The sequence below is a fragment of the Malus domestica genome, chromosome 09 (assembly GCF_042453785.1).
Source record: "Malus domestica chromosome 09, GDT2T_hap1".
In the NCBI taxonomy this organism is placed as follows: domain Eukaryota; kingdom Viridiplantae; phylum Streptophyta; class Magnoliopsida; order Rosales; family Rosaceae; genus Malus; species Malus domestica.
The window spans coordinates 4,629,300-4,650,250 of record NC_091669.1 but is presented as its reverse complement, the minus strand read 5'-3'; the positions used below and the strand labels follow the sequence as shown (position 1 = coordinate 4,650,250).

At 40.5% G+C, this 20,951-nt stretch overlaps 4 protein-coding genes across 5 annotated transcripts; 1 reads left to right on the top strand and 3 right to left on the bottom strand.

Annotated features, from left to right (window-relative positions):
* Nucleotides 1–560: 560 nt before the first annotated feature.
* On the top strand, nt 561–3,678 carry LOC103421527 (uncharacterized). Its single transcript, XM_008359570.4, has 6 exons — nt 561–951; nt 1,357–1,738; nt 1,831–2,027; nt 2,670–2,814; nt 2,934–3,087; nt 3,332–3,678. The coding sequence occupies exons 1-6, from the start codon at nt 911–913 to the stop codon at nt 3,355–3,357; spliced, it is 945 nt and encodes a 314-aa protein (XP_008357792.2). The 5' UTR covers nt 561–910; the 3' UTR covers nt 3,358–3,678.
* Nucleotides 3,658–5,913, bottom strand: LOC103421528 (uncharacterized). 2 transcript variants are annotated; one of them, XR_011571138.1, is made up of 4 exons: nt 5,343–5,913; nt 5,174–5,221; nt 4,874–5,074; nt 3,658–4,558 (listed from the first exon to the last, which is right to left on the bottom strand). XR_011571138.1 is itself a non-coding variant. In XM_029107888.2 (3 exons), the coding sequence occupies exons 1-3, from the start codon at nt 5,693–5,695 to the stop codon at nt 5,071–5,073; spliced, it is 405 nt and encodes a 134-aa protein (XP_028963721.2). In that variant the 5' UTR covers nt 5,696–5,913; the 3' UTR covers nt 4,666–5,070. The 2 variants fall into 2 exon arrangements, 1 of the variants encoding a protein (XP_028963721.2); XM_029107888.2 differs by lacking the exon at nt 3,658–4,558 and having other exon boundaries at nt 4,666–5,074.
* Nucleotides 5,914–7,169: 1,256 nt separating this feature from the next.
* Nucleotides 7,170–8,072, bottom strand: LOC103442852 (metalloendoproteinase 1-like). The gene has a single exon (XM_008381651.2). It carries the CDS (start codon nt 8,070–8,072, stop codon nt 7,170–7,172), a length of 903 nt encoding a protein of 300 aa, XP_008379873.2.
* An 11,462-nt stretch (nt 8,073–19,534) lies between these two features.
* Nucleotides 19,535–20,545, bottom strand: LOC139188110 (metalloendoproteinase 1-like). Its single transcript, XM_070805185.1, has 2 exons — nt 20,296–20,545; nt 19,535–19,926 (listed from the first exon to the last, which is right to left on the bottom strand). Exons 1-2 carry the CDS (start codon nt 20,543–20,545, stop codon nt 19,535–19,537), a joined length of 642 nt encoding a protein of 213 aa, XP_070661286.1.
* Nucleotides 20,546–20,951: the final 406 nt, after the last annotated feature.

The window sequence follows — 20,951 nt, the reverse complement described above, 5'->3', positions numbered from 1 at the left end:
CTGGTCATATTCAATAATTTTGTGCACAAATTGTAGAAATGAATCGGTTGTTACTTTTTAAAAAGATTTAGTTTTTGAATTCTAGATAACGGTTGAAACGGACTACCTATAAGGCTAGATTTAAAGGAGAACTAATGAAAATAGCTTGAAAACTTTGAATTTTAACAATAAAGACAAAATAAAGAGTAAAGTAAATAGTAACATGATTGACTTTTTAATATAAAAATATGATTTTTCATTAAAGTGAACAGTACTATGAGTTTTTCGTTAAAATTCCCTAGATTTAATGATCCTTAATTTAAAATTTGAGTTTAAATGATTTGTTTACTTGATAGATCAGTTCAAATTGACCCAAATTTAAATCAATCTGTTTACCAATCTAGATGAAAATCGTATAGTTCGTTGTTAGTTGGAATAATTAAAGAGTAATGATATTCACACACTTTTTTCTATATTTATGTATTAAAATTTTTCATTCATTCGATTCGATAATCTAAACTAAAAATAAATAAAAATAAAAATAAATGTGCGAATATTACTACTCTAATTATTCGAGAGCCATGAAGAGGAGAGTGTTCGGTCAAAAACAAGCTCCTGACCCGCGCTGAGCCGACGTAAACAGAAGAAGGGTCAGCCAGTTGACTTTGCTCCAATTCCTCCTCCTGCAACTCCAAGCATTCAAATTCTCCCAATTCCAAATTCCAAATTCCAAATTCCAAATTCCAAATTCGAGAAGAAAACTCCTTCCATTTCCACGCGCTAATCGCTCCAACAAAACTCGGTACCCGTTTTGCAAAACGCATCCCGTTTCCCAGAATCTTGGGGCGCTTTTCGGATTCGGAAACAAGATGCGTTCTTGATTCGCCAGTCGCCGCCTTCCTCTTTCTCTCTTCGATTTCGAGCGACCTCCATGGCGGTTTCCATTGGCAACACCGAGATTAATTGGGACAAGTATGTTATTTACTTCGATCAATTTTAATTTTTGTTCATTAGTTGAGAGATATCCCATTTGTTATACTTTCGTTTATGAGCTCAAATTATTGAATTTTATGCTTCCTTTATTAATGCTATGAAATTCAATTAATTAAAGAATTCGAAACCAAATCCGAAACCCATAATTTATATGTATTGGTTGAGTGCTCAAAGTATTGAATTTTGTGCTTCGTTGAATTTTGACAATAATGCCATGAAGTCTTCAATTAGTTAAAGAATTCGAAATCCAAAACCCGTAATATATATATATATATATATATATATATATATATATATATATATATGTGTGTGTGTGTGTGTGTGTGTGTGTGTTGGTTGAGTGCTCAAATGAGTGAATTTTGTGGTTTATTGGCTTTTATGCAGGCTTGATAAGACTAAATTTTATGTGGTTGGAGCTGGCTTGTTTACAGGGGTCACAGTGGCACTGTACCCAGTTTCCGTGGTGAAAACCCGCCTACAGGTTGCTTCCAAAGATGCTCTAGAGAGAGATGCATTGTCTGTGGCCAAAGGCATTTGGAAAGCAGATGGTATTCCTGGTTTGTACAGAGGGTTTGGCACCGTGATTACCGGCGCAGTTCCTGCCCGGATCATATTTCTCAGTGCTTTAGAGGCCACCAAGGTGGCTGCTTTCAAGATGGTTCAACCCTTAAAGTTATCTGAGGCTACAGAGGCAGCTTTTGCTAATGGAGTAGCCGGAATGACTGCCTCGCTTTTCGCTCAGTCTGTCTTTGTGCCCATTGACGTGGTAAATTATTTTATAGGATCTATCAATTTCATTTGAGTACTTTTGTAGTTAGGGGTTTGAGATGGTAATTTTGAGTAATGGATTTTCTTTAGATTAGTCAAAGGCTGATGGTGCAAGGTTATTCGGGCCATGCAAAGTACACCGGAGGGCTGGATGTTGCTCGTAAGGTTATAAAGTCGGATGGCATACGCGGACTTTATAGAGGGTTGGGACTTTCTGTTATGACTTACTCTCCATCTAGCGCTGTATGGTGGGCTAGTTATGGTTCAAGCCAGCGCTTAATCTGGAGGTGAGAAATGGTAATTTGTTGTCTATTAACTCTGGTTGTGCTTATTCTTAAACTAGGTCACCTAATTGATAATTCTTTAATCAGTAAATTTTATATCTTTCAATTGAATGTCAGCAATACATAACTTAAAAATTTTCGGTTGAACATTTGATTTTTCATTTTACAAGGGCATGAAAAGTTGGGAGGTGTATCAGTTTAATGTTCGTTTTAGATGGTCCCTGGTTAGAGTGTGTTAGTGGAACATATTAGTTATGTTAAGAAGTAATGGTTTAGATTCATTTGTGTTTTGTGCGAATTATCTGCAGATCAAGAAATTGGTTATTGGAGAATAGGTACCCATCTGGTACCTGTTGTACTTGTTGTTCTTGGTAATGAAAACCCTTATCGATTCTGTCAAAAAGAAGTAATGAGTTGTTGGATGTAATCATCAATACTGCAACTTTGTCAATTGTTAGGTTGTTTAGCAATTCTAAAGTCCATCAAGCCATTGAATATCTATAATTAGGTTAATGAACTTTGTTCTGCTTAGATAAAGTTATAAGGTGAAGGAGTTTAGGTGAATCAAATACCCTTTTGTCCACAGTTTATCTTTATTGTGTGACAATATATCTCTCTCTTATATTATCTTTATTTATTAAGCAGTTTCTTAGGCCATGGAATTGGCTCTGAAGAAGCTGTTCCGAGCGTGGGGAATATAGTGTTGGTTCAAGCTGCTGGAGGAATTATTGCCGGTGCAACAGCATCCTGCGTAACAACCCCATTGGATACCATCAAGACACGACTGCAGGTATTCATATAACCAGTTCATGTACCTGGTTACTTTGCTGGCTTGCAGCTTGCTCATCTTCATTTGACCAAGTTATTGATAATTTGTGTTTTTAATAAAACTTTGTCGCTGCAATGTAGACGATGGGACATGACAGGAGACCTACTGCAAGAGAAGTTATTAAGAACTTGATTAGAGATGATGGCTGGCAAGGTTTCTACAGAGGGCTAGGTCCAAGATTCTTCAGCATGTCCGCCTGGGGAACTTCGATGATATTGGCTTATGAATATCTGAGTACGAACTCTTAACCCATTGCGCTTCTTTGTTATATATTTTGGGTCCTCTTCTCTTGATGTTTCTGTGGCCTCATGTTTACCCAACTTCAAGGTTCAATCTACTTTTAAAGTCCAATCTCGAAATCCATAGATACAGAAATGATAAATTCCTGCTGTTCAACTTCTCAAGCAATAATCATCGGACTTGCGAATACCAGAAATTAATAACTGATTTCTATTTTGTTGTTTCCTTGTACTTTCAGAGCGCCTGTGTGCAAAAGATGAGTAGGTGCTATTCCTCTTCCATCCAGAACCTTTTCCTCTTGCCGTGGAGCAACTATGCATCGACGGAAAATTTGGTGGTTATGAAACAAACAGGTACCGGACATTTTTGATTGGGAAATTTGATCCCGTGATATCTTAAAATGCATTAGTTACTAACCTTTGGAAAGGTCCGCTGAATTCTTTCAAGAATTTTTCTGATAGATAGTTGTGATATCACTTTAAAAATTGAATTGAATTCATTTGAATTGTAGCAAGTGTACCTTTACCCTGAGCAGGGAATTTCAACTTCTTAATACAAAGTTCATATAATAATTTCATTTTTCTATATTCTTCTCTTTAGAACATCAAATTCATTCGCCCGATTGAAATAACAACAATTATTACTCGTTTAAACACGAAGATATTGAGAAATTTACTCGTTAACGACAATAATTAACCTCTGATTGGCTTCTCCAAAACAGCTGAAAAGAAAAGCTCATCTCCAAGCTTATCAGTCTTGGGAGCTACCCTGAGTACCCTCCATACCAATGGCTTGTAACCTAACCTCTTAAACTCATCCATATACAACTTCATGTCCGCCTTGTGACAGAAGAATCTGTCTATCCAAAGAAGACCCTTCAGCGGAAGGACGAGTTCCCAATCAAACAGCGCAAATTGAAGGATTTCAGCTCTGATCCAGCCATCCAAGAACAAAGTGGAATGGATAATGTCGAGGGCATTGTCGAAGAAAGGCAGCCTCGAGCCGATCTTCCTCTTAGGCGATTACCTCATTAGAAGGAGCCCTTAAGTTTAAGGTACTAGAGGCAATGGTAATGTTCTTTTCCTTCATGATACAGCAAACGTTCCCATGGTCGGGCTAAAGTCTAGGCCGATTCTCATCTCCCCCGGCTTGAAGCTTAGAACTTCGTCAATGGTGAACTCAGCTGATTCAGACTCATTTGTTGGAGTGTCCCAGGCTTGTTTCCGAAGGCCTGAGCATTTGAAGAAGCCTCTTTGGGATGTGGTTTGTTTCGAAACAAGACAAGAGTAGTCTTCTTCTTGGCAATGGATCACACCATGAACTACAAGCTTCTGAGCTATTTCCTAATCACCTGGGCACATGCCGTGGATCATTCAATCTTGAAGCTGTTTACTTGAAGAGTGAAGTTCGATTTCTCTTATTTTTCTACTGAGTTTTCGATCCTCCAAAAGCAATGAATCTTGATCTGTGATGATATTAACAAGAGCCACTTCATTGATAAATAAAATCAAACAAAATTTCAAGGTTACTGTGGCGAAAATTACGTGTCGACTACTAAAACAAAGAAAGAAATACGAAAAGGAAAAGACGTTGATCATTTAACTTCTCCAAGACCTTCTACAACTGTGTTGAAGAAATGAGAATATCATTGCCCAATTTGTCACTGATGGTACAAAGATTAGCACGCCATTTCGAACCTGCGTGCAAAAGATGGGCACACTACACGATCGTAACCAACTGGCCTAACCGACATGTTTGCTACCGAAATACCACTTAGTACCTCTTTTAATTGCAAACATGCGTCTCATCTTCTTCACCTTCACCTTCACCATCCTCCTCCACCATCCTCCTCCACATCATCATCATCGTCTCTGGTTGCCGCTGCATATTCTTCAAGCGACGCGGAGGGGAACAAGTCCCCCGCTTTGCCTCCTTTCTCGCCTGCAGCTTTCGCTACACCCGCAGATTTTCCAGCATTCATCTGTTGAAGCACAATTCGAGATTACAAATTACGCAACTTTTCATTCACAATCCAACACAAGAATCCCAAAACCAAATATGCTTAAATTCGAGAACATACCGCACGCAACAGACTCCTCCTATCTCTTTCTCTTGCATTTTTGATCGCCTGCGCATCACAAATTCATAAGACAAAACAAACCCATCAATTTTTGCCAATTTTCGAATCGAAAACCAATTAAAAACTGAAAATTTTACAATAAAATAAAATAAAAATTAAAGAACCAAACCTCTTGAAGCTTCTTCTGCTCAGCCTCCACTTCCGCGAGGTCTTTTCCGACGATTTGCTCGACACGGCAGCAGCACTTGCACAAACACCTTGTTCCTTGGCGCAAGCAGGGCAGAGCTTATGGTGGGACTGCCGGACGGCGCGTTTGGTACAGCGTTGGCACTTGGCGGGCTCCGTCAGGGTCTTGTACTTTCCGTAACGGCGCTTCCACTCGATCTGTTCCTTGCAGCGTTGGCAGACCCCCGTGATTTCCGACAGCGGCTGGAACCGGCCTCCGACCTCGGTTTCGTTGATTTTGACGCCGAGGTTGGGCTTCCATGCGAATTTGTTTTGGTGCCGACCGCCGTTCATCATGGTTCCGTACGATTTTCAAAGATTCAAACTTTGCGTTTTTGTGAAAACAGAGCAAAAGAAAGTCTTGGGTCTTAGGGAAAGACAGACGGAGAAGACTAACCCGATTTGAAAACGGGTTTTTATGACCCGTGTTTGATTTGGATGTGGTTTGTTTGGAACGAGATTGGGCTTTTGATTTGGGTTGATTTGATATGTCAATATAGCCCTTTGGGAATGTGGACACTAACTGGCCTAAAGAGCTTGAGAAAGGTAAGAGGTTTATTTGACAATTGGGTTTTGGATTGGAACTGCGTAAGACAGTGCCCGGACCTTTATGCTTTTGTACGTGTCGGAGCTTGTTCGACAAGAAATTTTACTACTTTAGGAGCGTTATAGTTATGGTCACTACTCTGGAGTTTTGGTCGTCCGCTGCCATGTTATCAGGTCACTGCCTTTCTTGACCTTCCAGCACTAGACAAGCGTTGGCCCCTATACATGGTCTTACAGCTTTACGGATTCCATACAATCTACGCAAAATTTGATTTACTAATAACATTATTAATCACATCTCATACAAAACACTTATGTTGATAAACAATATGTTATATATTACGAGATGAGAAACGGCACAACTTAGAAATATGACCAACGATTACCATGGTATTTTTTGGGTAAATATTTAATCACAATTAACCCATAAAATGTAGTTACCTAGCTAGTTTAAGGAAGAGCTTGGTAATATATATATATATATATATAATTATTATCGGCACTTCAAAAATCTCATTTTACACTCCAAACTTTCTATATTTGGAAAGAAAAATACACGTGTAAGGAGTGTAGAATGAGATTTTTGGAATGCCAATAACACTTATATATATATATATATATATATATATATATATATATATATTAAATTTTACTATTACTAAAGGGAGAGTTCGAAACCTAATCTTGTTCTATCGTTGATCAGAGATTTCTCTATGAACAATATGAATCGGAGTTTGCAGAAGGGGAAGAAGTCCTTAACCCGCAACGGATAGAGGAGGATTTATTCAATCAAATAGTTTGGGCTCCTAGAATATGGCGCCCTTGGGGCTTTCTATTTGATTGTATTGAAATGCCCAATGAATTGGGATTTCCCTATTGGGTTAGGTCATTTCGGGGCAAGCGGATCATTTATGATGAAGATGATGAGTTTCAAGAGAATGATTCGGAGTTCTTGCAGAGTGGAACTTTTACAATAATTTAAGGGAAAGAAAGTATCAAACCAGTACGCATTGATAATATGTAGTTATCTAGTTATTGACCAAAAAGAAAGTACCTCGTGACCAATTTAGATGCTCTTTCACATTTTATTATAATTCAGGAAATTTAATTTGAGCCTATTAATAATCTTTCGACTCAACTTGAAAATTTGTCCTACAAACTTATTAATTATTTGAGCCCATCATATATATCGTTGTCATGTAAAACCCAATTTTGCATGGTTCCTCTACGGCTGCAGTTGGTACAAAGCTTTTATCCCTGCAATATCATCACTGTGCAACGCCCTTCTAGTCTTCCCAGCACCAACATAGGCGTACATAATGGCATCAGACAATGTACTGTGCTGAAGTCCAAGAACATGCCCTAATTCGTGCGCAGCCACCCACACCAGGTCGTACTGGTTCTTACTTGGAGGCCTGAAGCTCCAATTCTCATCTGCGTCCAAGTGCAGCCTTCCATCCGTGGGAGCAAAAGCATGCGCCAAAACCTTACCGGCCCCGTCAAATGGGCTCCCATCTCCATGATCGCGGCGTTGAAAGCTAATCAAAATGTCAGCTGGTGAACTCGGCACTACCTGTTGAAACGTAAAGTTGGTAACTTCGGCCCATAGATCAAATGCTTGTCGACATGCCATCGATAATGCATATGGCGCAGCGGGATTTTTGGCTCCGGCGTTGAATTTGTAGGTAAGATTACGCTTTGTAGGTGGCCATTTCCTGTTTCCTTCGAAGAATGTGTAATGAGAACCCAGAGAACCCATACGAACACCATGTGTACGTTGTTCCGTTGCATTTAGGTTGACAAAATTATCAGACACACCACACCTCGGAGTGCTTATTAGATCAACCGTACCGGAATCAAGCTTTCCTGTGACATTCAGATGATATGTTTTTTGAATTTTTTTCAGTGCAGTTTCCAAAACCTCATCAACCTCAAAGCTGCTGATAAAATTTCTGGAGTTTTTTGGAACACTGTCGGTTAGGTATCCGAAGGTCCCCAGGTAGCTTCTAAGCTCATCGAACCCTAGTGTCTTTCCCTCTTCCTTTTGAATTGACTGAACTGTGAAAGCATGAATTGCTAGAAAGGAAAGTAACGCTCCCAATAGATTACAAATAATATTTGTGGCCATTTGTCTCTCAGAAAACACTACTCACACTACACCACAAACCACTTTTTATAGCAGCCCATAAATGCTATAGAAAGTGCTCCATAGCATTTTCTCCAATGCTATATTAGGCGCGATTACACTTTCTATAGCATTTTTCAACTTCTGTAGAAAAATATTTGTTATGAAATGTTTTTTTATAGCATTTATTGAATTCTATAAGATATCATCTATAGCATTTTTCAAATAACCAACCTTCATAGCATTTAAAAATGGCACTTTTATACAATCCATAGCATGTAGCAGCATATAGAAAACATCTATAGCACTGAATTTTTTGGTGATTATGTTTTGAAATCAATCCTTAGTAAAAATCAAAGTGGATCTTGGAAGAGCACTTGAAGTACTTTTGAACCCAAAACCAACAAAAAAACGTTTTCAATTAGTTTAAAAACAATTTCAAATGAGCACATAATCTACGGTTTCTACAAGATCAAGAAGACTTGAGCTGCTAAGACTTCTCTCATGGCAAAGAGAAAGGTCAAATGTATTAATTAAAGATAAGATTAATAACTAAAAAAAATCTTATCTTTAATGCTTTTCTTTTTGAAGACCAACTCAATCAAGTAAGGAATCACAGTCAAATCCAATCAGAGATTCCATTACATAATTCCAAGATATCATTAATTAAATAATATCTTTGAGATTATTTCTCAAGTATCTGAAAGATATCACAAAACCTAGTGCATCTAACGGATGACACATATTGTCCAACTAGACATTAACACATAGCATGGCAATCCTACACACACGGCCAACTAGTTCTATTTCACCAAATTTTAATAAGTTTTTGTTACACAATTAGGCTCTAAACTTTTTTTTTTTTTTTCCAGATGAATTGACTTAGCATCAAAGATCAGTGACCAAACCCTGCTACTACATGGGCACGTGACTTTGGTCTTTGATCAAAGTTGTTTAATTGTTTTGTAGGTGCAAATTCGCCAACATGGAAGACGACGGATTTATACTACCGGAAATTGGTGCTTTTATTGAGAGTCTGATTCAAATATCGAAAAAGCACTCACCATCTTTTTTCGAATGTCCCCCTCTTCGATTTTCTCACACGCTTGTAGTCTCTGAATTTTTTTATTAATTCCTGGAGAAAAAAAAAAACATGGCTGGAAATTCAAAACTAGCTACAACGAGTGATACTTTCTACGCGCCATGGTCTTTACCCACGCGGCGGACATGGAGCGATGACGACTGCCACCACCACCCTGGACCATCGCAGCAGCCTAAACCAGAAGGCTACAACTCAAATTTTGTGCATGTTGTCCACCACACTTCCATCACCAGTGGAGATGCTCATCGCAAAAGGAGCAGAACATCCAAGTTCTATTAGATATTTTTTTATTTAAATTTGCATGAAAACTTGTGGTTTCATGAGTGTAGTGTTTTAAGAAAATTTTGAGTTTCTATGACACTTATTCGGGTTCAAATTTATGACTTCAAGTACATGGGTATCTGCAAGCAAACTCAATATATACTGAACAATAATATATACAACAGGTAAATAAATGTAGGTTTGCAGGCTAGTCTCCATAGTCATGCCATCTAGTATTCTTGAAGGTCCATGTTGGTAAGAGTGCAGACGCACCATATACCCGGACTATAGACAGTCGGTACCCTGCCATTATTGGATCAGGTAAATGATCCAATGGCATAACATATTATGGGCGACTTGGAGAGTCCATGGTTCATTAGTGGCATGAAATGCCAATTACCTTAGAACAAACTACGTCTTATTCCCTTAGAATAACTTTGTGATATACTCACAACATCAAAGGTAAAATCGTTATCTAGAGATTATATTTTATGTTCCTATTACATGTGGTTAATTTGTGTCTTTAAAATTGTTATGCCATCCATGAATTACATAATTATTACAAATTTTTATAAATATTAACTACTAAAGGCAGTGGCGGATTCAGGAAATAATGTTTGGGGGGTCAACAAGGAAAGCGCGCGCAGTGCGAATTTTTTTTTAACAGAAACGGCATGCATATCGTCATTTCATCGGGTCTTGGTAGGATAGCGTGATCAGCCTCTTTCCGATAGTTACCATACTGAAAGGTGCCTTCACTTTCCCTGACAACCAAAAATAAACATAAAATTTGGTTGGATGGTTCATAATAAACATAAAATTCTGATGTCAATATGGTGGTTCATAATAATATTTTTTAGAGATCATATTAATTTATGTTGAATATAAAGAGAAATAAAGTTGTTAAATATGTGGATGTGGAAAGGGCACACACATCATTACCATTAATTTATGTCAAATATGTGGATGTGGACGCATGGGAACTTTGCAATCTGCACCAAGACTTAATGGTGACATCTTCAACTTGACACACGAACCGAACTGACAGCCTATGGCTTTTTACACAAAGCAAGCAATTTGATGCTAGCTGTACAAATTTGATTGGAGAGAAACTAAGAAAAAAAATTAAATAAGAAGAGTGTGTGGTCATGTGGTGTGAAAGGAAGAGAGAGAACGTCTTCGTCTTCGTCTTCCTCTTCCGCCAAACCGAACGAAAACCAGAAGAAACCCAGAAAAATGCAGCAGCTCCAAAAGGTCGCACCAGCAGCTTTAAGGGGTCGCACCAGCAGCTCCAAGGGACCTCTAAGGTTATTTCCATGGCTTCCAAGGGGTCGTGCGACCCCATTGACCCCACTGTGGCTCCGCCTCTAACTAAAGGTTTAGTGTTGGTAGCATTTATTGAACGTTTAAATCATAAATTTTATCAAATCGTCGATGTTTTTGTGACTTGCTGGTTTTGTCTTATATTTAAAGTTCAGCGAGTCTCGAAACATATATGAAGATTAAAACAATGTAAGTTTAGTTATAAACACCATATCAACAAAGAGACTAAAGTACAAGATCAATCTTATATAATTGATTTTTTTTCCTAAACTAATTGAGGAGATATATACCATTTACTATGAACGCTGCTTCGCTGCTGAACATTTCAGCAGGATGTCCTGCTCACACCAAATCTCGGGTGGACACGTGTCCAAATTGTGATTAAAAAAATCAAAATTTGGACACGTGTTCATTCGGCATTGGGTGTAAGTAGGACCTCCTGCTGAAATGTTCAGCACCCAAGTCTTATTCCTTTACTATTGTTGCCAATATTATTTATGACAACCAAGGGTACTTATTTTTTTTTATTTTAGTAAAGATATATTTTAGGAAACTTTCATGAAAAGGGTTTGGACTAAGTTTATCTTAATAAAAAAAACCATGATATAACTTTATTTAATGAAAAAGACTTAAATTTTAAATAAAAAAAAAGCTCTTAAATTTTAATAAAAATGACAAAAAAAAACTTAAATTTTAACAAAAAATACATAATTTTAATATTTAAAAAAAAAACTAACGCGCAGACTCATGCGCCCGCCCCTCATACAAACTATTTATGAAACTTACTACACTGTTTATAAAACTTAATGGTACTATACTGTTTGTGACATTTACTACGATAGATAATGCATGTTAATCACCCAATACATCAATGGTATCAAAATTGGTATGATCATGACCTCACTAAAAGAGATCAAGGTATGATCATGACCTCGCTGAAAGAGATCAAATTAATTGAAGAGTTGTATCAGTCTATAATCATTACTGTTATATTATTGAATGTTGATTATATACATCTTTTGTCCATAAAATTTGAGCCCTTAACATTGCTCTAATTAATCACATCATTGCATTGAAAATTTCTTTTTCCAAAACTCACATTTCACACAGTAATTAAGACGCTATATATTGTATTAGAATAATTAAATATATTGTGGATGTAAATTTCTTCCTCCTTGATCTTGGACAAAATTGCACCTGCAAAACAAATAACACCTTACGTCAAGGCCAAGAGCCTCACGCGCCCACGATGAATGGGGGGGGCTTTGGCCGAAGAACCTCCGATGCAAAAGTTAGAATTTTGAGAGAAAAGTGTTTGAGAGCTTTAGAGAATTTTAGCAAGAGTGAAGACCTAGGTTTTTGGTGAGAATGTGAGCCTATTTATAGGGATAAGGTTCTTGATTTAGGTTGAATTTAGAAGTTATGAGAATAATTGACTAATTAATTTAGCAAATAAAATTATTGCCAAATTAACTAGATAAAATAGGTAAATATAATGGGATTAACAAGGGTGGCCAACCCTTTGGGATTTTTGGGTATATTTTGTAGGTGTTTTAATTGGTGATTAATGGATTAATTAGCCAATTAACCTCCACTTAAATGTAATGTTATGTAGGTTATAAAATAATTACATAAGATGAGGATGGATGAGAATATCTTTGAATTGGTTACCTATTTTGGACACTTTTGACTTGATTGACGGATGATTATCCGCTGCTCGCGCGTAGGAATCCCGGTATGCCTCAAGGGTATTTTTGTCCTCTTTTACCCAAAAATCCACGTGTCGCCTTGTGATTACTTTTGGCTCCACAAATGCCCCCACACCTGTTGGGCTGCTCCTAGGAAAGGGCAGCATGTGTAAAGATCATCTTGCTTTAGGAAACGTATGACTACTTCCTATTTTGATGTAGATTATCTCTTTAATAGGAAATTAGGTATTTCTAGGAAAGGGAAATAAATTTCTCTCAAAGCCTATTTAAGTCCACCTTAAGTGGGTTATTAAATCAACTTTGGAGAACGATTTATTCTACCCTACAAGAGAAAGAGCTTAGAGGATATTTGTTCCCCCTCCTCTAGCAATCTTCTACATCTTACCCGTGCAAATGACCGTCTTTTGTTGATTTCTTCGTCTTCTCCGTGCTGCACCGATGTAAGAAAAATTTAATTTTTTTCTTGTCTTCTTCTTGGATAGTGCTATTGCAGGGCAGCCGTCGGGGTGGTGCGGCACGTCGACTGGCAGGTACCAGGAGTCGGCTCGGCATGGGCCGATGAGGCGTCGTGGTAGGAGCCACTGCTTGGGCTGTTTGGCTTGGCTAAAGCCAAAGGCAACTTGTGTGGTCGGGGCCGTGGATTGTGGCGTTGGGGCGCAGTGTTAGGCGAGCCACATGGCTCATGCTCTTTGGGCTCTTGGACTTAACTCGGGCCAGGCTGGCGACTAAAAGAAATGAGGAGGTCGTGGGCCTCATGGGTTGCTGGAATGCTGGACATGCAGGCCTCCTACCTGCTAGAATGTTGGGTTGATCTTCTATACTGAGTACCGTGAATGGCGTTGGTTGCTTAGTTCTCTTCGCCGAAAGTAAGGTGGACTGCTCCCAAAGAGGAGGTAAAGAGGATCAAGGCGGATGCATTGGCTCATCTGATCATTGTCGTGGAGCTTACTATGAATAAAGGTGGAAAGAAGAGATCTTCCTCACCTACTCAAGAGATGTTGGTTGAGAAAAAATTGAAAACTTCCTCCGTTGCTCATGATGATCTGTCTGCTGTTGAGAGGCCTGTGATTGGCATGACTTCTTCCAATAGGAAGAAAAAAAGAGGCTGCTAGATCTGAGCATGTGGCGCCTTCTATGTTGAGAATGGCTAGTACAATTGTTGATAAGATTGCTCAGCGTAAAGGTTTTATCATGCCCTCAGTGCTGAAGTCTGTACCAGGACGTTCATTGGGAGCTAAGTCTAGTTCACCTTTGGAAAGACTTGCTATTATAAGAATGGTAATGTGGACTCTGCTGCTAAAGTGGCGCCAAGGCCCACTCCCTTTGCTGCTGAGACTGATTCTGTTAGGAAGGAAAAGACTGCTCGCATGGGCAGTTGTGAGAAATTCACTAAACCTGCTTCTGGGGAGGCTGCTGAGGTCTATGTGCTTTTGAAGCTAGATCTGCTTGAAGACATGGACATTTGTGCCAAGTTTGTTGGTGGCGGTAGAAAGGTTGTTTGCCCAAGTTCTTTTGCAAAACATACGACCCAATATAGAAAGAATGCTCTGCTTGCTATGATGTATATACAACAAGGCTGCCAAGAAGGTGGCGAAGACTATGGCAGTTGAAGCTTATTCCTTAATCGAGGAGATCAAGAGGTTGGATTTTAAGCTTGAAGCTTGTTGCTTTGAAGGGGTCTAATATTTCTGCACCTACTTCTCTGCAGCTTAAGACTGCTCGCCACGAGATCATTGACTTGAAGACTAGGCTTGACGCGATCCAAGTTAAGTATGAAAGTGTAGAGAATGAGATTGGATGTTGCATACCTCAGATTCAAGATCTTGAGTTTGCAGTTTCTGAGCTTCGTTTTGATGCTTATGCAAAGGATGAAGAGTTGATTGCTGCTTATAATTAAGTGATCCACTTCAAGAGAATCGTCGATAGACTTGAACCCCAAGTGTTGGAACTTCAAGATGTACTGAAAATCAACGAAAGTTTGAAAAAGGGAGTGGATGAGCTGCAGCGCGTCCGTGTTAGTCTGCTTGAGAAGAATGAGCAGCTGAAGGGTGAGAATGATGAGCTTAAGGTTTCGAGACCTTCTCTATTTCTCCGGAAGACTTGCTTGCTTTTACTTTTGAGGCTTCCATTGGTGAAGTAGTTGAAGAAGTTGGTGCCCAGGCTGGGGCAGTCGGGGGTGAAGCGTCGGATGATGCCGCTGCTAAGAGCATTACGGCTGTTGAAGGTGTGGCGACCGAGTAGTCATGGGATGTCCAAGCTGCTGTAGTCTTCTAGGTAGTCTTTTGGATTTTATTTGTTTTTTCTTGTAGCTCTTGTTTTGCTTGAACTCCTTCGACCTTTGCTAATTGTTTATAAACATGTTTTCCTTCGTTTTTCTTCATCTTTGCTTCTTTTGTTCATGCCCTAACCTTTAGACTTGATAGACCAATGGCAGGCATGCTACTTTTTTTATAAGTAGACAAGCTCGTGTAGCCTATGCAGCCGTAGGTGTTGGTGTAGAACTTTGCAAAGTTGTTAGCCATAGGGTTGGCAGCCGGATGCCTTACTTACAGAAGTAGACTAGTCCGCGTAACCACTAGGCTGTTAACCTTGACTTTCTCCAATTTCGTAGGTTGCGTAGCAAGTATCACAACACTTTAGGACTTGGTGTAGGTTGAGCTTCGTATATGCGCACTAGCTTGTTTAACCTTTCATAAGAATGTGCGGTTGTATAAGTCTAGCGCGACTTTACTGCTCGAAGGGCAAGCCGTAGGCAGTCTTCCGGAATCCGTAGGCTACCTTAGTGCACTCGGTAGCATCTTTAGGGTTCTAGGGCAGCCGTCTGTAGGGCATACTGCCTAATGTGCCCCTTCGTATCTAGGGCCCGGTTCCTCACAGATTAGGCCAAGAGACCCAAAATCCTTCAGTTAGCTAAACCTTGAAAGAGACCATTGTGGCTACTTCTAGGAATCCCGGCACAAACCATCGTGCATCTAGTTATACTAGGGTAGCCAGGCTCATCCACGTCTGAATATTCGAAGTGTAAAATTTATCATTCCATCTTGGAGAGCTGACCCATATGGGTGTCGGGGAATTTTTTTATCCTATCGCACTGGAGAGCAATTAGTTTACCCTCTCACACTGGAGAACATGGTTGGTCCCTCGGGGTGCGCAATTCCTGCAATGAGTCTCTAAGAAGGGCGCAATCTTCTTTTGAAGTGCATGAGTGATTAGTTGTTGTAAGCATGCAGCCAAGCCAAGTTATGATTACTTCTGAATTCCTCATTGAAAAACGACTGAAGTGAACGAGAACTTAGCTATAAGGTAGGAATTGCATAACAACTAGATAGTCATCGGCTTGTGAGGTGGTGCCCATCGAGCTGCTTGAGTCTTCAGGCTTTGATGTAGCGGGATGTCACACATGGTACTTCATCAGATTGTAGGCGTTCCACTGCTTTTCGAATTTTTTTTTCGTTTCATGGTGTAATTACTTTTACCGCCTACTTTGCTGATCTTGTATGGACCTTCCTAGATGAGACCCATCTTTTTGGAGCCTTCTGTACGAGCAATGGTGAAGGCTTTTCTTAGGACTAGATCTCCAGGCTGGAATTGTCGGATCTTGGCCCTCTTGTTGTAGTTAGTGAGGAACTGTTGCTGGTAGGTTGCAATGCGGGTGTTGGTCTGCTCGCACTTCTTATCTGCTAGATCTAAGCTTGTGACCATCTCCTTACTGTTCTGCTCAATGCTTGGTAGTAGAGCGATGATACTTGGCTTGGTGACATTAGGATGAATTATTACTTCCGAACTAAATGCCAAAGAGAAATGAGTTTCACCGGTTGCTCATCTTTTGGTGGTGCGATATACCCATAGACATCTGGGGAGTTTATCTGGCCATTTTCCCTTCTTGTTGGTATGGGATTTCTTGAGGCAGTCGAATATCGTTTTATGGATGCTTCAGCTTACTCATTGCCTTGAGGATATATTGGCATGGACTCGCCAAATCTTTGTCTATGAATTGCGGGCCGTTGTGGGTGACGATGGACTGAGGGATGCCAAATCGAAAAATGATGTTCCTCCATATGAAGCGCTCTATGTCAGTCTGAATCGTGATCATCATGGGCTCTGCTTTTATCTATTTGGTGAAGTAGTCGGTTGCCACGATCATCATGCCTTTGCCCCTAGTAGTCTGGCTGGTGATTAGCTGGGAATTAGAAAGAATTGAAAGCTTTTTCACCACCAAGTCTTTTGTCATTTGAATGCCTGCTAGTGAGGCTTCGTACTCTACTTCGTTGTTAGATGCTTTGAGTGATCGCCTGCTCGAGCATTGAACCGCCTGGGGTGGCAAGAACCACGACTGATCACGAGCCTTTGTAGTTGGATGCACCATCGACATGCAAATGCTAGAAATCTCCATTGAGGGAGCAGGTGTGGCTAAAGTGTGCTCGGCTGCCTTCGGGGCATCGTTGGGCCACTCTGTTGCGTTGTCAAGGCTAGGCTTAAAGGTGCGGTAGGGAGCTGTGGAGCTGGGGCCATGTTATATGTAGCAGGAGATGCTCAACTTTTGGTATTAGGCCACTCTAGAGCTGAATAATGGAACAAGGGTCGGCTAGGGCTGTGTGATGCACAGCAGGAGGTAATGCTCGACTGCCAGTACATGTTGCTCTTACGTAGAATCTTTTAGGGCGACGAGGACAAAACTTGCTTTTGAGTGTTCCTTCTAGTGTTCGTCTGCACTTGGCGTGTCTTTTAGGCCTAGTTGTTACGTTCGTCAGAAAACTTTGCATCTGCCATGGTCTATGCCTTTATCGTCGTGGGTTCGGATTCGGTGAAATAGTGCGTCATGATGATGATTGCGTGCATTTGAAGGTAAAACTTAAGCTTTTGGGTTACAACAACTATCACCAAAGTTAGCTTTTGAAATTTTAATAGCATTGAAGATAGCTTTTGAACTGTAGAATACAGGTAGTCGAGCCCCCAGCTCTTCTCGCATGATGGTAGAGCTTATTACTACTTTAGATATCGTCAAACATGCAAATAAGTCCTCCGCTACTTCTAAGGAGGTAATGATAGGTACTTTTTCAAGTCATTGAATGTGCATTGGCGAGCCTTGTCCCAGAGTGCATGCTTCTCTGCCAAAGCAAAAGAGTCTGCCAGAGTTAGATCTTCTTTCATGATTAATATTCCAAATAGCAGGTGGTCTGCTGGAAGGCCTTTTGGAAGGCTATTCTAGGTATCGAGTCGTTGTGTCCGACTATCCTTGCCTTCTCTGCATTGAATCTCCTCACATAGTCACGAAGTGACTCCTTTAGGTTCTTCTTGACGTCAAACAAATGGTCGGACTTCTTTTTTATCGAGCGATAGGATGAATATTCTTTGGTGAAAACCAAAGAAAGTTCGTAGAAATTCTGGATGGATTGTGGCAGTAGGGTGTAGAACCAATCTTGCGCCTCGCCTTGTAGAGTGGTGGCAAATATCTTGCACATGAGATCATCGCTGTTTCGATAAAGGATCATTGTGCTTTGGTAGTGCTTTAAGTGTCTCTTCGGGTCTTCATCCCCTTTGAAAGATGTGAAATATGGCATGCTGAACTTGCGTGGAGGCTTTGCCTGCTCGATTTCATCCGTGAAGGGTGACCTGCTCATGTTGGTCATGTTCCGTCGTAGTGCCTCGTCGGTGACCTCGTTGCATTGGAAATCGTGCAATCGCTTGGTCAAGAGTCTCTCTACTTCTTCCTGATTTTGCCTTTGTTGGGGGTAGCGGAGCTTTCGGCTGCCCTCAGCCATGACTTGCTGGTCTAGGCTGCTCTTTCATGTGTCTGGCTCGTCTATGCCGTGGATGCAGTGTATGTGGTGCATTCCTAGCAGGCGAGCGAGTTCTTCGCAGGCTGCTGGTTGAACTTGAGCTGGATTGAGTGACTACTTCTCTCTGTCCGTCGTGCTACCTACTCTGATGTGAGGTGGATGATGCTTCTTGCAAGCTTAGCTGCGAATGAACACTTTGCCTGGAAGGTTGCTCATGTTGACTATTGGAGTGTGACCCCAACCGTGAATGTATGCTCATCCGTGGGCCTAATCGAGAATGCATGCTCCTCCTTGCGCTAAGACGGGAGTATACGCTATCTCGGGGGCCCAATCGGGAGTGTACACTGCTCGAACACTAGGCATGTGGCTTGTCAAGTGGCTACTTGCCAGGACATTGCTGGAAAGGTTCGTCTACTCTTGTCTTACTTCGGGATACCTCGTCCGGGGCACGTTGGATCCCGGTGCATTGCAAAAGTTGATTCACCAATGTTGTCTGTTGTGCAAAAGCGCTTGTCACTCTATGACTTGTCGAGACAAATGTTGTTCACCATTTGGATTGGAATAGCTCAGAATGAATGCATATTCTTGAGCAGTGGAAGTGTGGTAGACTCCGGGCGCGAGATTTGAGTTGGAAAATGTCAAATCCGAAGAAAAATATGGTGAAAATGCTCCTGGTTCGATTATCGGTCCAGAAATTTGAAACCGGGATGGTTGAACTAATCTTGGATCAATTTGGGCTGCTTAGAAAGCCACGGGAATAGGCTGGGCCACAAGAGTAGGCTGCTGGCAGGAGTAGGCTGGGCCACGGGAATGGGCTGCTCGGCAGGAGCAGGCTACTTAATGCGTGATGCATGCGGATGCGAGGCTTGGGCTCGGGCTCGTGCAAGCTTGGATGGCACGACTTGGGCTATGGTGGAACCTCGTAGTGGTGGTACCACTCCGCCTATGACCACATTTAGCACCTAAGGTGTTTTAATTGGTGATTAATGGATTAATTAGGAATTAATCCATTAATTAGCCAATTAACCTCCACTTATATGTAATGTTATGTAGGTTATAAAATAATTACCTAAGATGAGGATGGATGAGAATATCTTTGAATTGGTTACCTATTTTGGACACTTTTGACTTGATTGACGGATGATTGTCCGCTGCTTGCGTGTAAGAATCCCGGTATGCCTCAAGGGTATTTTTGTCCCCTTTTACCCAAAAATCCACATGTCGCCTTGTGATTATTTTTTGCTCCACATATATCATTGTCATGTAGAATCCAATTTAAGCATGTTTCCTCTATGGTTGCAGGTGGTACAAAGCTTTTATCCCTGCAATATCATCACTGTGCAACGCCCTTCTAGTCCTCCCAGCACCAACATAGGCATACATAATGGCATCAGAAAATGTACTATGCATAAGTCCAAGAACATGCCCTAATTCGTGCGTAGCCACCCACACCAGGTCATACTGGTTCTTACTTGGAGGCCTGAAGCTCCAATTCTCATCTGCATCCAAGTGCAGCCTTCCATCCGTGGGAGCAAAAGGATGCGCCAAAACCTTACCGGGACCGTCAAATGGGATCCCATCTCCATGGTCCCGGCGTTGAAAGCTAATCAAAATGTCAGCTGGTGAACTTGGCCCTACCTCATGAAATGTAAATTTGGTAACTTTCGCCCATAGATCAAATGCTTGTCAACATGCCATCGATAATGCATATGGACCAACAGGATTTTTTGCTCCGGCGTTGAAATTATAGGTAAGATGGCGCTTTGTGGGTGGCCATCTCAAGTTTCCATTGAAGAAGGTATAATAGGTATAATAAGAACCCATACTATACTCTATGGTTACATCTTAAAGGCCATAGATGTACAAATAAATATGGAGTTACAATATAACGGACAGTTGGCCAATGTTCAATAATTAGTGTCATTAACTATTATAACTCCCTAACACATATGAACACCATGTGTACGTTGTTCTGTTGCATTTAGGTTGACAAAATTATCAGGCATACCACACCTTGGAGTGCATATTAGGTGAACCGTACTGGAATCAACCTGTGACATTCAAATGATATATTTTTTGGAAACTTTTCAGTGCAGTTTCCAAAACCTCATCAAATTCCAAACTGCTGGAGCTTTTCGAACTGCTGTCATTTAGGTATCCGAAGGTCCTCAGGTAGCTTCGAAGCTCATCGAGCCCTATTGTCTTCCCCTCTTCATTTTGAACTGACTGAACTGCGAAGGCATGAATTGCTAGAAGGAAAAGTAAAGCTCCCAACCGATTGCAAAGAATATTTGGGGCCATTTGTCTCTCAGAAAACACTACTCAAAATGTATATGGAAAATATATATTTTCCACTTCTTTCGTTTAATTATTTATACTAATGTGTTTTGAGAGTAGATTCATGGATTAAAATGTTTCAATTAATAAAAAAAATAGCCCATATTAATTGTATAATATATATTGTGTGTTGATGCACAAAATCAGCGAAGACTTTGGTACAACAGAAAGTGTCAGGTTTTGTGACCTTCGCTTGGTTGCTTCGGTCACTAGTGAGGATAAGTACGTAAATGAATAGAGACAGAGAAGCAAACACAGGATGTACGTGGTTCACCCAGATTGGCTACGTCCACGGAGTAGAGGAGTTCTTATTAGTAGTGAAGGGCTTACACAAGTACAAAGGATCAAGCTCTCAATTTAGTGAGTTCTT

What these genes read in the sequence shown, in the direction of transcription:
- LOC103421527 (XM_008359570.4), top strand. Translation starts at nt 911, where the DNA reads ATGGCGGTTTCCATTGGCAACACCGAGATTAATTGGGACAA. An exon ending in AGCCAGCGCTTAATCTGGAG is followed by an intron (nt 2,028 to 2,669) that starts GTGAGAAATGGT and finishes TTTATTAAGCAG; the next exon opens with TTTCTTAGGCCATGGAATTG. An exon ending in ATTGGCTTATGAATATCTGA is followed by an intron (nt 3,088 to 3,331) that starts GTACGAACTCTT and finishes TTGTACTTTCAG; the next exon opens with AGCGCCTGTGTGCAAAAGAT.
- LOC103421528 (XM_029107888.2), bottom strand. Translation starts at nt 5,695, where the DNA reads ATGATGAACGGCGGTCGGCACCAAAACAAATTCGCATGGAAGCCCAAC. An exon ending in AGCAGAAGAAGCTTCAAGAG is followed by an intron (nt 5,222 to 5,342) that starts GTTTGGTTCTTT and finishes TGTGATGCGCAG; the next exon opens with GCGATCAAAAATGCAAGAGA.
- LOC103442852 (XM_008381651.2), bottom strand. Translation starts at nt 8,072, where the DNA reads ATGGCCACAAATATTATTTGTAATCTATTGGGAGCGTTACTTTCCTTT.
- LOC139188110 (XM_070805185.1), bottom strand. Translation starts at nt 20,545, where the DNA reads ATGGCCCCAAATATTCTTTGCAATCGGTTGGGAGCTTTACTTTTCCTT. An exon ending in ATATCATTTGAATGTCACAG is followed by an intron (nt 19,927 to 20,295) that starts GTTGATTCCAGT and finishes CATGTTGACAAG; the next exon opens with CATTTGATCTATGGGCGAAA.